This window comes from Hemitrygon akajei, chromosome 2, assembly GCF_048418815.1.
Source record: "Hemitrygon akajei chromosome 2, sHemAka1.3, whole genome shotgun sequence".
NCBI lineage: Eukaryota > Metazoa > Chordata > Chondrichthyes > Myliobatiformes > Dasyatidae > Hemitrygon > Hemitrygon akajei.
In genome coordinates, this window is record NC_133125.1 from 24,456,486 (window position 1) to 24,473,624 (window position 17,139).

The window sequence follows — 17,139 nt, forward strand, 5'->3', positions numbered from 1 at the left end:
AATTTAAACTCCTTGCATCAATATATCCAAACCTTATATGTTCCTGTGCCCCTGGGTTATACTCCAGATTCCACCATTACGCCCAGTTTTAAGACCACAAGCACAGCGCTGAGCTGCAGTCAGATTCACTGTCACATTACCTCACCAGCGTGTAAGAGAACTCTCAAACCACTGTCCCTTCCCAATCCATTTGCTGTCTCCCCCCACCCCTCCTTTCTCTCTTCTCCTTCTCCACCTCCACTTTCCCACTCTGCCTCCGTCAATGTAAAGAAATGAGTCACGGCCTACTTTTAATTACCTCCTACAAGAGCCTCCTCCTAACCTTCCTCTTGTTCCCCTTCCCATCACGTTAGTAAAGGGGAAATGGTGTGTAGTTCAAGAACTGAGTTTCCACTTTAAGGTTAATCATATTGCCCTTATTTATTACTGCATAATGAAACTTGAGAACCATACAGCAAAGGAGAAACATCAAAGATTCCCTTCCTTACAACCAAGAAGCTTGGAAGTGCAGAATTAGGGCATCACAGTGCTACCATCAACAGGTGTACTTACAGTAAGATAATATCACGGAACTTGTCACACCCGATTTCCAATTAACAGTAACAGGGAGCACCATCCTCAGCTGATTTCAAGTCTTTTTTCCCACCTTGTTAGCAAATATTACAACTAAGAGTTCACTTATTGTTTCAGGTGAATGTTCTGATACTTCAGAAATCGGTACAATCACTATTAAATGTACCATTAATTTAATTCTTCCAGTACAATGAACAGGCTTAATTGTTTAAGTGTTATGAGATTCCAAGATGTGTTGACACATTAGAGACCTTGTCACATAAATATATTAGAGGTTAGCCTGGTGTTGCCAATCATCCTCATGTGTCTATTGATAAAAGGAATATCCAGTGTAATTTGTTTCTTGCCAATTAAATCTCAGATTTATTTTTTTGCAAGTCACACTAACAACCACAACAGGAAGCAGGAGTCAGGGGAGAGGATTAAGTCAGAGAATGTAGCAGTATGAATGAGGTGGGAAAATAAATGGGGGAGCAAGAAGACTTAAACTGAGCATTAGTTTTTTTTTCAAATCAGTACTGACAATAGTTAAAAAGAATTCTGCCCCTTCAGCAAATCGTAACTCAGGTGTTGATCAAAACCACTGTGGCTCTGATGCTCATAGCACATCCTCTTTATTGAGCTAGTGGGAGTGTGAGGAAACATCCGCGGTGTCTCTTACTACGCCAGGATGGTGTCAGTGCGACGCTATTACAGCTCGGGGCATCGGAGCTTGGACTTCAATTCCAAAGCCACCTGTAAAGAATTTGTACGTCCTCTCTGTGGTGAACTACATATACCTGTCTGGACTGCTCCTGTGGCTCCTCCCACAGACCCCTGTATAAAGGCGATTGAGGCCTGAGCCCGGCCTCATTCTCCAGGATGTAGTGTTGTTCATTCTTCCAGTCAATAAAAGCCAATATCTCGCTTCTTACGTCTCAGAGTGAGTTATTGATGGGGCATCGCTCTCCATGAATGGAGGTTTCCTCCAGGTGCTCCAGTTTCCTCCCACAGTTCAAAGACATACCGGTTAGTAGGTTAATGGGTCATTGTAAATTGTCCAGTGATTAGACTCGAGACAAATAGCCGGATTGTTACACAGAGCAGCTCGTCGGACTGGAAGGGCCTGTTCTCCATTGTCTCTAAAATAAAATAATATTTTTAAATAATGGTTGCTTTGACATATTTTTTATTATTGGTCCTGGACCTAGCACCACAGCACCAGCTTGCACCATGTGCATTCAGAAATCTTGCATTGATTAATCTGAATATTCATAAACGACATCAATATTTTACAATGTTATTTAGACATGTCAAAGTTACGAAGTCTCCACCAAATTACACTTTGGTCAGTATTTTTTTATAGAAGGCATGACTTCATTTTAGATTGGTAGCTTTTGTGGCATGATATGAGAATCTCAAACGTAGAAGTCAAAAATAACAACTCCCTGCAGCTCTTTAAAATTTTACTTTGAAAACTTTAAATACCAAACTGCACTTTGTTGCAGCTACAGATATGTTAACAGAATTATTAACACACTTCAGTTGCATTATTTCCTTTGAAAGGGTCCGATTCGCATCAACAACAAATAAAGCGGAGATGAAGGGGAAGGAAGGGAAGATTTCAGAGAGCATTCTGCTGCCCTGTTACATCTTATCTAATCAGTGAACAAGTATTGCACAAAACTATACTGAGAACCATTCACATGTGGAATTACACGTCAAGGTTCTCCAAGCAATGCATGCCATAAAGTGCTACAAACAGGGGAAGCAAACATTTTCCTAAAAGCTCTTTTCATACATATGGAAAAAAGCCTCCCAACAATCAAGAATTAAGAAACTAAATTGTGTAGTTCAACTCTTTCATTGCCACTAGTTCCTCCAGATGTACTGAACCTCCTCCCATTAGCCCAAAGGCTGGGTACATTGTTCCAGAACATTCCACCCGCCTTTCGTATAGACACTGCATATTGTCCCCATCGTGGAAACTGACTTTCCCTCTGTCATAGTCCAGACAAATGCCAATCCGATGGGGCATAGATAGAAAGCGCTCACAAATCTCTGTGCAAGAGGTGGAAGGACTTTTGGGCATAAAGAACTTCCTCATTCCTATGGTGACAAAGGTGAAAGGCTGGGAGTGTTCCAAAGCGATATCTTCGCTCCCACTGTCGTGTCCACTGTCATGGTCATACCTATGGAAAAGAAGAACTTAATTTAGCAGAGATTAAACCAATAAAATATAACTCTATAATTCAAATCCGGTGTCGCAGGCTATCCATTCTCTCCCCAGAATAGGTGACTATCACTTGACCCATTTGATAGGTTCACCTGAAATCTGCACCATTCTGGCCACAGGTCCTCAAGTCTTCCCTTAACTTTTCTCAGGCAAAAAATGGTCAGGGTACATCACTACACTCCTCTTCCCATAACCACAGTGAGCAGTCTGAGAGAGATAGTCTATACTTACTAATCCCATTATTTATACATCTGTACATTGCAATAAAGACAGGTGAAAGGAACCCAACTACTGTATATTACGTACAGAGGATATGTCAGGGGTAAATCTTTTTACTCAGGGAGTGGTGAGTGCATGGAATGGGTTGCTGGCGACTGTGGTGAAGGCGGATACGATAGGGTCTTTTAAGAGGCTCCTGGATAGGTACATGGAGCTTAGCAAAATAGAGGGCTGTGGGTAACCCAAGGTAATTTCTAAAGTAAGTACATGTTCGGCACGGCATTGTGGGCTGAAGGGCCTGTATGGTGCTGCAGGTTTTCTATGTTCTATGTTTTATATCCAATCTTGTTTACCCTCTCTTAGTTAGTGTGGCAGTGAGGTGATTTGGACAGGAAATAACTATCTGCCAGTTGCTCGAACCTTAATTTTCACCTCCAGAAATTTGAACTCAAATATAGTACCTTGCAAAAGTCTAAGGCACGTATACAAGTGCTGCAGGAGGGACGGACGACAGGTGGCAAAGAAGTGCCGGGGGTGGGCGGTGCGCGGGTGCAGACACAGCCAGCCCTGAGACACCAGGCCAGGTCATTTGATTCCAAACAATCGGTTCACTGATCATTACAGAATGACTCTCTGGTGCTTCCCACTCCCTTCCACTTTCCCCAACCATGACTGCCCTCCCCATGCCCCCTTCCGACCCATATCAAATCAGGTTTATTATCACTCATCTATATCAAGAAATTTGTTTGTTTGTTTTCGCAGCAGCGGTACAGTGCAAAACATAAAATTACTACAGTACTGCAGCCCAGCTTTATATGTGTAGATATAGTACTGTAGATATACTCCCCTCATTTAACTTTATGATGTTCAACTTTACCTGCAACATTATTTACACTAAACGGTGAAGCCACTGCTGATTGGTAGACAATGGTTATCACGTGGAGTTTGTGTATTCACAAGGAAGAGGCCATTTTTGGTCCTCCAGTTAAAGTAATGACAGGATGAAAAACAAATAATCAGGGCACAAATAGATCTGAAACAACTGCAGCAACCATAATATGCAATGGATTTGTTTAATTAATGTTTGTGTTCGTGCAACAAGGGAATATTGCAAAAAGGAAACTCTCAACTGTTAACTTCATCAACATGATTTCACAAACCTCTGAATAAGACCATGACCATAAGATATAGGAGCAGAATTGGGCCATTTGGCCCATCAAGTCTGTTCCAGCATTTCAGCCTTCTACTATCCTTTCATGTCCTGGCTAATCAAGAATCTATCAAGCCCTGTCTTATATATACACTCAATGACTTAGCATCCACAGCTGCCTGTGACAACAAATTCCATGGATTCATCACTCTCTGGCTAAAGAAATTCCTCCTCACCTCCATTCTAAATGGAGGCTCTCTCTTCCGAGTCTATGCCCTCTGGTCTTAAACTCCCCCACCATAGGAAATATCCTCTCCACCCTCTCCACATCCACTTTGTTGAGGCTTTTCAACACTTAATAAGTTTCAATGAGATCCCCCCTCATTCTTCTGAATTCCAGTGAGTACAGTCCCAGAGCTATCAAACTCTCCTCATGTGACAAGCCTTTCAATCCCAGAATCATTTTCGTGAACCAACTTTGAACCCTCTCCAATGTCAGCACATCGTTTCTTAGACTGCTAACAATACTCCAAGTGAGGCCTCACCAGTGTTCTATAAAGCCTTAACATTACATCCTTGCTTTTATACTCTAGTCGTCTCAAAATGAATACTAATATTGAATTTGATTTCCTCACCACTGACTCAAACTGCAAATTAAACTTTAATCCTGCACGAGGACTCCCAAGTCCCTCTGCACTTCAGATTTTTGAATTTTCTCTCCACTTAGAAAACAGTCTATTCTTTTATTGCTTTTACCAAAGTGCATGACCATACACTTCCCAACATTGTAATCCAAATGCCACTTCTTTGCCCATTTTCCTGGTCTGTCTAAGTTCTTCTGCAGCCTCTCTGCTTCCTCAACATTACCCGCGCACCCACCTATCTTTGTATAATTTGCAAACTTGGCCATAAACCCATCAATTCCATCATCCAAATCACTGACATATAACGTAAAAAGAAGTGGTCCCAACACTGACCCCGTGAAACAGCACTAGTCACCAGCAGCCAACCAGAAAAAGCTCCTTTCATTCCCACCCTTTGCCTTCTGCTAATCAGCCTATGCTTTATTCATGCTAGTATCGTTCCAGTAATACTTTGAGCTCTTAACTTCTTAAGCAGCCTTATGTGTGAAACCTTGTCAAAGGCTGCCTGAAAATCCAAGTACACAACATCCAACGATTTTCCTTTGTCTATCCTGCATGTTATTTCTTCAAAGAATTCCAACAGATTTGTCAGGCAATATTTTTCCATGCTGACTACAACCTACTTTATCATGTGTCTGCAAGTACCCTGAAACCACATCCTTAATAATCATCTCCAACATCCTTCCAGATACTGAGGTCAGACTAACTGGTCTGCAATTTCCTTTCTTCTGCCTCTCTCCGTTCTTGAAGAGTGGAATGACATTTGCAATTCTCCAGTCCTCCGGAACCATGCCAGAATCAATTGACTCTTGAAAGGTCATTACTAATGCCTCACAATGCCTTCAGCCACCTCTTTCAGAACCCTGGGGTGTAGCCCATCTGGTCTAGGTGATATATCTTTCAGTTTCCCAAGCACCTTCTCCCTGGTAATGTCTTCATTCACTTCTGCCCCCTGACAATTCTTGGCATACTGCTAGTGTCTTCCACTGTGAAGACTGATGAAAAATAATTATTCAGTTTGTCTGCCATTTCCTTGTCTTCCATGACTACCTTTGCAGTATCATTTTCCAGCAGTCCAATATCTACTCTCACTTCTCTTTTACACGTTGTACATCTGAAGAAACTTTTAGTATCCTCTTTAATATTATTGGCTAGCTTACCTTTGTATTCCATCTGTTCCCTCCTTATGGCTTTTTAGTTGCCTTCTGTTAGTATTTAAAAGCTTCCCAATCGTCTAACATCCCACTAAATTTTGCTTTATTATATGTTCTCTTTCCTGTTGGATTTGACTTCTTTTTCGGCCAAGGTTGCATCATCCTGCCTTTAGAATACTACTACATGTTTGGAATGCATCTTACCTGTGTCCTCCAAATTGCTCCAAGGAACTCTAGCCATTGCTGTTTGGCCATCACCCTGCTAGTGTTCCCTTCCAATCAATTTTGGCCAGCTCCTCTCTCATGCCTCTGTAATTTACTCCACTGGAATACTGATACATCTGACTTTAGCTTCTCCCTCTCAAATTGCAGGGTAAATTCTATCATATTATGATCACTGTCCCCTAAAGATTGCTTTCCCTTAAGCTCTCGAATCATTTCTGATTCATTGCACAATATCTAATCCAAAATATCTTACTCCCTTGTGGGGTCAAATTCCCCCTCTTGGGATCCAGCACCAACCTGTTTATCCCAAACTGAAATGCTCCATGACTATTGTAACATTACCCCTTTGACATGCATTTTCTATCTCTCATTGTAATTCATAGAGCACATCTTTGCTACTGATGGGGGGGTCTGTATATAATTTCCATTGGGGTCTTTTTACCCTTTCAGTTTCTTTGTTCTACCCACAACAATTCTGTATCTTCCAATCTTATGTCACCTCTTTCTAATGACTTAATTTCATTTTTTTTATTTTAATTTTTTTACAGACAGAGCCCTCTGCATCCTGCCAGTCCTTTTGATATTATGTTTATCCTTGTACATTGTTCCCAACTAAAATCTTCTTTCCACTATGATTCAGTGATGCCCACAACATCATACATGCCAATCTGTAACTGTACTACAAATTAATCTACCTTATTCCATGTACTGCGTGCATTCAAATAACACCTTCAAGTCCTCTATTCATCACCTTTTTCCACTTTTGTTCCCATTTTACATTGCAACTCATCCCACTGACTGCAATTTTGCCATACCATTAGCCTCTTCATGCCAGCAGTCTCACTACACACTGTCTCTGTAAACCAACCATCCTATCCTCAACCTTATCCTTTCAGTTCCCATCATCCTGCCATATTAGCTTAAACCCTCCTGAACAACTTTAGCAAACCTGCCTGTTTGTCCCCCTCAAGTTCAGGTGTAACCCATCCCTTTTCCCTGCCCCTGAAGATCCCAATGATCCAGAACTCTGAACCCCTGCTCCTTGCACCAGTTGCTCAGCCACCATTCTTCTGCCAAATCATCATACTCTTACCCTCACCGGCATTGGTACGTGCAGCAATCCCAAGATTACTACCCTGGAGGTCCTGTTATTCAGCTTTCTGCCCAGCTCCCTAACAACTGCGGAAAAACTTTTTCACCCAGAGGGTGGCGGATCTGTGGAATGCTCTGCCCCAGAAGGCAGCGGAGGCCAAGTCTCTGGATGCATTCAAGAGAGAGTTAGATAGAGCTCTTATAGATAACAGGGTCAAGGGATATGGGGAGAGGGCAGGAACGGGGTACTGACTGTGTATGATCAGCCATGATCACAGTGAATGGCGGTGCTGGCTAGAAGGGCCAAATGGCCTACTCCTGAACCTACTGTCTATTGTCTATCTCTCTTCAGGACCTCCTCACCTTTCCTACCAACACCAGAAAACATTACACTTTTGTGAACTTAGCTTTGGGAGCTCAGAATGGAAGGCGGTAATTTTCAGCTGAAATGAACTATAAATTTTGGCTGACTGGAGGAAAGTATAGTGGGGATGTCAGAGGTAAGTGGTTTTCTTTTCTTCGGAGAAAGTGGTGGGTGCATGGAACTCTGTACCAGGAGTTGTGTTAGCTGCAGATACATTAGAGACCTTTAAGAAACTCTTAGATAGGCACATGGAGGGGAGAGAGGTCAGATTGATCTTGGAGTAGGTTAAAAGGTCAGCAGAACATTATGGGCTGAAGGGCCTATACTACTCTGTAATGTTCTATGTTCTGTGTTTTAAAACTGGTGATCAGGACCCCTACAGGATGCCCAGAATGCCATGGCACGGGAGCATGCTGTCAGGGCCACTGCCAGATCAATGAACAATCTACCCACTGGCAGGGTCCTTTTCTGCAGTTCCACAACTTTTTCTCCGATACAAAGCCAATTCCCTTTTGAAAGACTACATTGAATCAGCTTCCACTACCCCTTCGAGGCTGACTATTCCAATTCACACAAAAAGCTTTGTCCTCATCTCCTCTCTCATTCTTCAGCCAATCACCTTAAACTCGTGTTACCAACTGCCCTGCCAGCAGAAAGAGTTGTGCTGCTTCAGTTTGTTAAAACTTGCCATCATTTTGAATATGCTTCCTGTATCGCATCTGAATCCGTCCTGCTCAAAGGAAGACCCTTAACAACTCATCCATAATTCCAACACTTCTTTTAAAGGTTCTTTGAGCCCTTCTTGTTAATGAAAATTAACCCAGTTTCTTTTGTCTTCATACATGATGATACTTCCTTATTCTTGGTGACACCCTGATAAATTTCTCTGTATCGCTGCCAAGGACTTGACATTCTGTTTAGAGGATATAGCTCATTACTGAACACAACTTACAAGGTTAAGCATAACTTCCTTTTGTAACTGAATCCTCTTACAAACCTCAGTCAGTATCATATAACTTAGACCATTAGAGCTTTGTAAGGCCTAGATAGAGCGGAAGCATCCTCTGCACAACCAGTAGTTGGACTCCAGGATCAGAGGGCACGGCCTCCGAACAGAAGAACATACATTTAAAACAGAGATGAGGAGGAATTACTTTGGCCAGATGGTAGTGAGCCTGTGGCATTTATTGCCCCAGACAGCCTGGGCGGCCAAGTCATTGGGTATACTTAAAGTGGAGGTCAATAGGTTCGTGATTAGTAAGGGCCTTATAAGTTACGGGGAGAAGGTAGGATAATGGGGTAGAGAGGGTTAACAACTTAGTCATGATGGAATGGTGGAACAGACTCAATGGGCTGAATGGCCTAATTCTGCTCCCATGTATTGTGGTCTTATGGAATGATGAGCATGATTGTTCATTCGCTTCCCTTGGGGCTGGGGTGATGGAGCAGACAAAGGCCTGGGGAAATCTCAGCTGCATATTTGATGCAAAATTCACGTCACTCATACAAACCACTCCAGAAAATGTTTGCAACCAATATTTAAGGCATGTGGATAAAGCCAAACACACAGAGTAAACAAATAACGTGATATAAACCTGGGGCTATTGATGTCGTGTGGACTGTGAAACCACTCCTGCAGCTTCGTATCAGACACCACGCCTACTTTGACCAGGTAGGAAGATGCATCCACTCGGAAGGCCCAGTAGAATTTCCCTTTAGTTATTCCTGTGTCTCCAGTGATGAAATTTAGGGACATGTAACTTCCAGCCATAATCCGCTCTGCACCCAGCAACAGAGGAAATCCAGCCACACTCTCCACAGAGTCTCTCTGCTTGCTGAGAATCAGGTGGTCACTGTTGTAGCCGCAAGTCTTGTCAAACAAAAATCTAAAAACTACATTGAGAAAAGAGAAATGGTCAGAATCATAAGGTCATTGTTGATTTTTGTTGACAAGCAGAATAATGCTGGTAGTTTTGGGGTGCATTCTGACCTTGTGTAACACGGTTTCATTATCCCTCTATTCTCTTACACCTAGCTACCTCCATTGTCTTCACCAGTTCTTTCAAGGTGTCTGCACACCTCCTTTTCATGATCGTCCTAAAATTTAATCACCTTGGGGGCTCCCTAAACATCTCTGGGTCTCCAACAATTGTCTTTCCAGCAATTGTCTTCTCTTGCAGAGATCAATAGGTTCTTGATTGGTAAAGGGGTTAAGGGTTATAAGGAGAAGGTGGCAAAATAGCGTTGAAAAATAATTAGCCACAATTGAATGCCAGAGCAGATTCGATGGGCTGAATGGTCTAATTCTTTTCCTATATCATCTACTTTAATATAGACTTATTTGACTTTGCATTATACTTCGATACCCTGAATTTTGTTGTTCGTCTCCGTGCCTTGTGATGCATCAGACAGCAACCTTGACATTTCTTTAGAATCAGTGTGTGTTTTTTTTAAACAAGGCCAAATTGCTAGCTCAATGCTCAACCCAGCTCGGATGGAAAGCATGTAAGGAGTTACATCCCGGCCAGATTTGAACCTGGGACCACTCGCCTTGAAGTCCGGTGCAGATGCCACCACACAACTGGCTGACTTTACTTTGAAATGCATAAGTTTTAGTCCAGGTCTCTAGTAATCTGGTACTCCGGGTAGCAGCATAGTAGTTATCACAACATTGAGTAGATGAAAGGAGACAATTCTCATGAACCTCTGCACCCTCGCCAACGTTAGCACATCCTTTCTTAGATAAGGGGCCCAATACTTTGAGTGCGGTCTGACCAATGCCTTATAAAGTCTCAGCATTACAGTACATCCTTTCTTTTATATTCAAATCTTCTCAGTGAATGCTAACATTGCATTTGCTCTCCTTACCACCAAGTCAACCTGTAACTTAATCTACGCAAGGACTCCCAAGTCCCTTTGCATCTCTGAGTTCTGAATTTTCTCCCCATTTAGAAAAGTCTACGCCTTTATTCCTTCTACCAAAGTGCATGACCATACACTTTGCTACACTGTATTCCATCTGCCTCTTCTTTGCCCGTTCTTTTAATCTGTTTAAGCCCTTCTGCAGACGCCCTGCTTTCTCAACACTATTTGACCCTTCATCTCTCTTTGCATCATTCCATAAACTTGGCCACAAAGCCATCAATTCTGTCACCCAAATCATTGACTCATAACCTGAAAGAAGCGTTCCCAATACCAACCCCTGCAGAACACCACTATTCATGGGCAGCCAACCAGAAAAGGCCTCCTTTAATCCCTTCTTTGCCAACTGCCAGTCAGCCAATTTCCAATCCATTGCTGGTATCTTTCCTGTAATTCCACAGGCTCCAGTTTTGGTCAGCAATCTCATGTGCAGCACCTTGTTAAAGGCCTTCTGAAAACCCAAGTAAGAAATATCCACTGACTCTCCTTAGCCTAAACTGTCTGTTATTTCCTCAAAGAATTCCAACGGATTTGTCCATAAGATATAGGAGCAGAAGTAGGCCATTCGGCCCATCAAGTCTGCTCCACCATTCATTCATGGGCTGATCCAATTCTTCCAGTCATCCCCACTCCCCTGTTTTCACCCCATACCCTTTGATGCCCAGCTAATCAACAACCTATCTATCTCTGCCTTAAATACACCCAATGACTTGGCCTCCACAGCCGCTCCTGGCAACAAATTCCACAGATTTACCACTCTCTGACTAAAGTAATTTCTCCACAACTCAGTTCTAAAAGGACGCCCTTCAATCCTGAAGTTGTGCCCTCTCATCCTAAAATACCCTACCATAGGAAATAACTTTGTCATATCTACTCTGTTCAGGTCTTTTAACATTTGGAATGTTTCTATGAGATCCCCCCTCATTCTCCTGAACTCCGGGGAATACAGCCCAAGAGCTGCCAGACGTTCCTCATACAGTAACCCTTTCATTCCTGGAATCATTCTTGTGAATATTCTCTGAACCCTCCCCAATGTCAGTATATCCTTTCTAAAATAAGGAGCTCAAAACTGCACACAATAATACTGCACACATAATACTCGTGTGGTTTCACGAGTGCCTTATAGAGCCTCAACATATATCCCTGCTCTTATATTCTATACCTCTAGAAATGAATGCCAACATTGCATTCGCCTTCTTCACAACCCACTCAATCTGGAGGTTAACCTTTAAGGTAGCTTGCACAAAGATTCCGAAGTCCCTTTGCATCTTTGCAATTTGAATTCTCTCCCCATCTAAATAATAGTCTGCCCGTTTATTTCTTCCACCAAAGTTCATGACCATACAATTTCCAACATTGTATTTCATTTGCCACTTCTTTGCCCATACCCCTAAACTATCTAAATCTCTCTGCAGGCTCTTCAACACTACCCATTCCTCCACCTATCTTTGTATCATCAGCAAATTTAGCCACAAATCCATTAATACTGCAGTCCAAATCATTGACATACATTGTAAAAAGCAGCGGTCCCCTGTGTAATTCCACTGGTAGCTGGCAGCCAGCCAGAATAGGATCCCTTTATTCCAACTCTCTGTTTTCTGCCGATCAGCCAATGTTCCACCCATGCTAGTAACTTCCCTGTAATTCCATGGGCTCTTAGCTTGCTAAGCAGCCTCATGTGCGGCACCTTGTCAAAGGCCTTCTGAAAATCCAAGTACACCACATCTACTGCATCTCCTTTGTCCACCTTGCTTGTAATTTCCTCAAAGAATTGCAGCAGGTTTGTCAGGCAGGATTTTCCTTTCAGGAAACCATGCTGGCTTTGGCCTATCTTGTCATGTGCCTCCGGGTACTCCGTAATCTCATCCCTAACAATCGATTCCAACAACTTCCCAACCACTAACAGGTCTATAGTTTCCTTTCTACTGCCTCCCGCCAATCTTGCCTTGTCAGGCAAGATTTTGCCTTAAGGAAACCGTGCTGACTTTGGCCACTTTTATCATGTGCCTTCAAGTTAGGTGGGGTGAGCAAAGACAAATCTTGCCACAAAAAGAATGCTGAACATTGCTTTAACAGCTGGCTAAATCTGATTTGGCCACACCTATCTGTGCTGTCAAATATTTTAAAAGACTGAACATTTTTGATATTCTAAATCATTTAGAAATATTCAAAACTATTGAAAATAAAAATTAACAGAAAACAAAATTAGAAAAAAACAAGCTATTAAAAATATGAAGCATTTAAAATCATTTTATTTAAATGCAAAATACTTGTTAAAAAATGGAATGAACTAATTGTTACAGGCCCCTCTCAGTTATTTCCTCACTTTAAAATCAATAGTGAAGCAGTCCCTGCATTAGATCCATTCTACAGCAGATTTTCTATGGAAGTCCCAACAAAGGGTCTTTAACCTGAAACATTAACCATTTCTCTTCCTAGACTCTGCAGATGCTGGAAATCCAAGAAACACACACAAAATGCTGGAGGAACTCAGCAGGCCAGGCAGCATCTATGGAAAAGTCTACAGTTGACGTTTTGGGCCAAGACCCTTCAGCAGTCCTGCCTGGCCTGCTGAGTTCCTCCAGCATTTTGTGTGAGCTATGTCTCTTCCTAGAGATGTGGCTTTTCAACATTTTTAAAATTTTAGGATATTTGTGAAAATTCCCCAGGAGATCATTTAGAAAAAACACTGATTGCAACTTCAACACTTCAGCATTGCAATATGAATTGTGTTAAATTACTCATTGTTTTGTTGGGAAAGTTAACATTTTCTCTTGAAATCTATTAATTACCAATTAGCTTCAAACTATTGGTACCCTTCCAAAATATTATGTTCTATCAAAGGGTAGGTAATCCCCATCTATTGGCTTGACAAGGAGTCATGGAAACAAGATGGACCTTTTTTTTACATTAATAAAATATTTTTACTTCAGTGACTCTATAGACCTGAAAATATTCTAGCACAAAATGATATACATTGGACCGGTGTTAGAATCTGCAAAGATCCCACCTTTAGGAGAAAAGGGCAATGGTTGCAACTCAAGAGGTTTCAAATTCTGGCCTTTTTCTCTTATGGAAAAAGTGAATAAAGTTATAGAATGTTTACTGGATCAAGAATCAGGTAACTTGAAAGTTTGCAAATGGCCTCTAACAGGCCATCTTATCTGTTGTCCAAAACAGTTGTGGCTCAGGGACTCTTTAAAGAGCAACTTTGCTCCTTGGAGTCTCTAATGAGCAGCTTAGGAACTCTGAGCAAAAATGTTTGGAACATTTTCAGTAGTTCTATATATAGTGATAAGTGAGGGTTTTGTAAGCAAAATAACAGTGACCAATATTATCCCCAGGCATTTACTCACTGAAAGATAGAGGGGAGAGTAATGTTGCACCAGAAACACCCTGAAGTCAACCTTCCTTTAGAGCACCCTAACCTGGCAAATGCAGGAACCCTTGACCATCAAACACAGAGCTCCCCATGACGGGCTCATTTAAATTCCACTATCAAAAACAATTTAGAAAGTACTTGGCAACCAGTCTCAAAACTGAAGTTAGAAGTATTTGGAGTTTAGCAAAAAACGTGCTCGATTCCAGAAATGATCTTTTGTTGATGATTTCAGTGGAACTTGGAGGGAGAAATCATTGGAGGGTCTCCAAGTTAAGAAAATAAAAACTCTCACGTACATTTCCTAAGATCAACTACTTTTTTGCTGAAAGGGAAGTACTTTCAAAGGTCCCTAAGCTTTTCTTTACTCATATACACTCAACACACATGTGAAGAGAAAGCCGTAAAGGCAACCCCACCCTACAAAGTATCATCACCTGCAGGCTAATAACTCTGTTACAAGAAGACCATGTGAAGGGAGCCACAGACACAGCCATCTTGTGCTGTGCTTAGCACCAAACTGAATTGGTATAACTATTGAGCAGTAGTGGTACAAAATTACCACGTTCCAAACAGTTGGTTTTACTTTATATTTGCATCAGGCAGTGAAACTTTGCAAACAAAAAAGGTTTTCCAGAAGCAAATGAAAGCTTTAGAAAAATCTCAGCACAGTGTTTTGGGTCAGTGATTGAGTGATTAATTAAGTAGGTGACCCATCCAATTTGCATGACTGGCTTTAGCAGGAGTTTCCAGCCTTTTTTATGCCATGGACCAATACCATTAAGCCAGGGGTCCATGGACCCCAGGTTGGAAATCCCTGATCTAGAGCATTTAAAATTAATCATTGAAAAATCAGGAACACCATCCCCTGTACCAAATGGCCTACTCACTGCTTCTATAGAGCAAGACTTGAGATTAGGAAAGGCGCACAATTTGAAAATTAAAAAAAACGAGTTTGGAAATGTGAAATAAAAGCAAAGTATAAAAAATATTCTGCAGATTCTGATGTAAGTCATTAACCTGTACTTTCCTAGTTTCTCTCTGCACAATTCTGAGCATTTCCAGCATTTCCTGTTTTATTTTACAATCTCACCTAATTTATTTCAGAGCACATTGGTGAACTAAACCATTTATAAATATACATAGCACTTCTTCAGTCACATTTTCTTATAAATTCACGGGTTTGTTTAGCAGATTGTTTTTAAACAGTTTATGGGTCCATTGATTAGTTGAAGACATTGGCACTTGGTTGGTGCTGTTGGATGTTTCATAGGTTAAGTTAATTAAAATAAACCTGTTACCATGTACTGGTGTGCATCAAAAGTAGCCTGATGAGGTAGAAGAAGCACTTAATGCCAAGTTTTTTTTTTCATTAAGCATGATCTCATCTACAAGAGACTTGATGGAACATTATTTGATTTAGTTTACTGCATTAGAGCGTCACTCTATACAAGAGCTCAACAGCTCCAGAGCAGTTCTGCAGTGAGGGAGGTGCTGTCTTTTGGAAGGAACATCAAACACCTGTGTGTAAAAGATCCCATGGTTTTAATTCAATAGACAATAGACAATAGGTGCAGAAGTAGACCATTCGGCCCCTCGAGCCTGCACCGCCATTTTGAGATCATGGCTGATCATCTACTATCAATACCCGGTTCCTGCCTTGTCCCCATATCCCTTCATTCCCCTATCCATAAGATACCTATCCAGCTCCTTCTTGAAAGCATCCAGAGTATTGGCCTCCACTGCCTTCCGAGGCAGTGCATTCCAGACCCCCACAATTCATGGAAGAGTGTGGGAGTTGTCTCTGGTGTCCATACTAATCCTCAACATACAGTCAGCACTACAATAGTTAAATATATTCATCATCAAATACAAAAGAATGACAGTGAGCGGAAGGAGATACTAGGGCTGATGGTCAAAAGCGAGAAAGAGATAGGGAGTGGGACAGACTTGAGGAGAGAATGTCGAAGCATTGGATCTTAGAAACCCCAAGGCAATGGTTAAAATGGCACTTACCAAAAATTAGTCAGAGATAAAGAAGAAAGATCATGGAGAGATATGTAGGCATAGAACACTGCAAGTCCTTCAGCCCACAATGTTATGCTGACCTTTTACTATATTCCAAGATCAATCAAACCATTCCCTCCTACATAAGCCTCCACTTTTCCTTCGCCCATGTGCCCAAGAGTTGCTTAAAAGTCCCTGAAGTATTTGCCTCTACTGCCACCCGCAGCAGCAGGTTCCACTCACCCAACACTGTATAAAATATCTCAGACATGCTCCCCCTTACTTTCCTCCAATCATCTTGAAATTATGCCCTCTTGTATTAGACATTTCCACTTTGGATACTTTATCTGGCTCTCCATTCCATGCCTCTTATCATATTATACACCTCCATCAGTTCATCTCATCCATCTTCACTCTAAAGAGAAAAGCCTTAGGTCTCTCAATTTTTCCTCATAAGACATGCTCTCTAATCCAGGTAGCATCCCAGTAAATCTCCTCTGCGTCCTCTCTAAAGCTTCCACATCCTTCCTATAATGGGGCTACTAGAACTGAACACAATACCCCAAGTTTGATCTAAGCTGATTTTTATAGAGCTGCGTCATTACTTTGTGGCTCTTGAGAATTGTGGCACTGTTGGAGCAATAGTTTGAATTTTTAAATCTAGACATTGTTTAAGCAGGAACCAGTATGAGGCAGGACAGGCTGAATGCGACTCAATGCAAGTACAGTTCTAATGAGGAGAATGAAGAACGTTGGTCAACCGCAGTGAAATCTAGAGGGAACACGGGTATGGGTGAAGGTTTCAGCAGCAGATGTCCTGAAACAGGGTAGAATCAGGCAATGTTATCAGCAGGGAAATTAATGATGGCGCAGTTATCTGATCCAAAGTTCATCTGGGAGTCAAACACGACACCAAGGGGAGAAGAGATAATGTTCAGCTATCGTCTTTCAGCTTGTGGAACCTTTCAGTGTGCGAAATGATTTATGTTTTCTACAACGTTGCCGACACTTCAAAATAACACATGGTCTGTGAAGTAATATTGAATTTCCAGAAAGAGGATAAAAGGTGCCATTAAGGCAATGCCTTTAATTCTTTGAATGCAAATCAAAAATCATTTTATGAAGCGAGGTGCCTCTTTAAATGTTAAGGATGCTTTACTGTCATCAGCATGGAAAATACAAAAATGTACAGTTG

General features: G+C 41.6%; 1 protein-coding gene across 4 annotated transcripts in view; it reads right to left on the reverse strand.

The window, feature by feature from the left end:
* Nucleotides 1–401: 401 nt before the first annotated feature.
* trim36 (tripartite motif containing 36) overlaps nucleotides 402–17,139 on the reverse strand; it is a 123,185-nt gene continuing 106,447 nt past the window's right edge. For all 4 annotated transcript variants that reach the window (XM_073068692.1, XM_073068701.1, XM_073068683.1 and 1 more), the window contains 2 exons: nucleotides 9,232–9,529; nucleotides 402–2,744 (listed from right to left, as the gene is read on the reverse strand). In XM_073068692.1, the coding sequence (XP_072924793.1) occupies nucleotides 2,393–2,744; nucleotides 9,232–9,529 (650 nt within the window). In that variant the 3' untranslated portion in view covers nucleotides 402–2,392. The remainder of the gene's footprint in view (nucleotides 2,745–9,231; nucleotides 9,530–17,139) is intronic.